Here is a 649-nt window from a genome sequence, read left to right on the forward strand (position 1 = left end):
GCTTCGGTGTTCAGTCTCTTGGCCATTGCTATCGAGCGACACCTGACCATGCTGAAGATGAAGCTTCACAACAATGGTAAGACGTGCCGGGTCTTCATGCTCATCAGCACTGTGTGGTTCATCGCTGCCATCTTGGGCGGTTTACCAATCATGGGTTGGAACTGCATCGAGAGCATGAACAACTGCTCCACAGTTTTGCCACTCTACCACAAGACCTACATCCTCTTCTGCACCACCGTATTCAGTGTCATCCTCATGGCCATTGTCATCCTGTACGCCCGCATCTACGCCCTGGTCCGCACACGGAGCCGCAAGCTGGTCTTCCGCAAGGTCGCCAATGGCCGCTGCAGCAACAAGAGTTCGGAGAAGTCCATGGCCCTCTTGAAGACCGTCATCATCGTGTTGAGCTGCTTCATCGCGTGTTGGGCGCCGCTCTTCATCCTGCTTCTGCTTGATGTTGCCTGCCAGATCCGCACTTGCCCGATCCTCTACAAGGCTGAGTGGTTCTTGGCTCTGGCTGTGCTCAACTCCGCCATGAACCCTCTGATCTACACCCTGACCAGCAATGAGATGCGCCGGGCCTTCATCAAGATGCTCAACTGCTGCGTCTGCGACCAAGCGGCGGGCAAGTTCTCCAGGCCCATCATGG

General features: G+C 55.8%; 1 protein-coding gene across 1 annotated transcript; it reads left to right on the plus strand.

The window, feature by feature from the left end:
- Positions 1–3: 3 nt before the first annotated feature.
- On the plus strand, positions 4–645 carry LOC107735137 (sphingosine 1-phosphate receptor 1-like; the record flags this gene model as incomplete). The annotated part of the gene is made up of 1 exon (XM_016546921.1): positions 4–645. A coding segment is annotated over one exon (642 nt), but the record flags the coding sequence as incomplete, so codon positions are not given.
- Between the last annotated feature and the right edge of the window lie 4 nt (positions 646–649).

The sequence above is a fragment of the Sinocyclocheilus rhinocerous genome, unplaced genomic scaffold, assembly GCF_001515625.1.
Source record: "Sinocyclocheilus rhinocerous isolate Xijiao unplaced genomic scaffold, SAMN03320098_v1.1 C35821516, whole genome shotgun sequence".
Taxonomy (NCBI): domain Eukaryota; kingdom Metazoa; phylum Chordata; class Actinopteri; order Cypriniformes; family Cyprinidae; genus Sinocyclocheilus; species Sinocyclocheilus rhinocerous.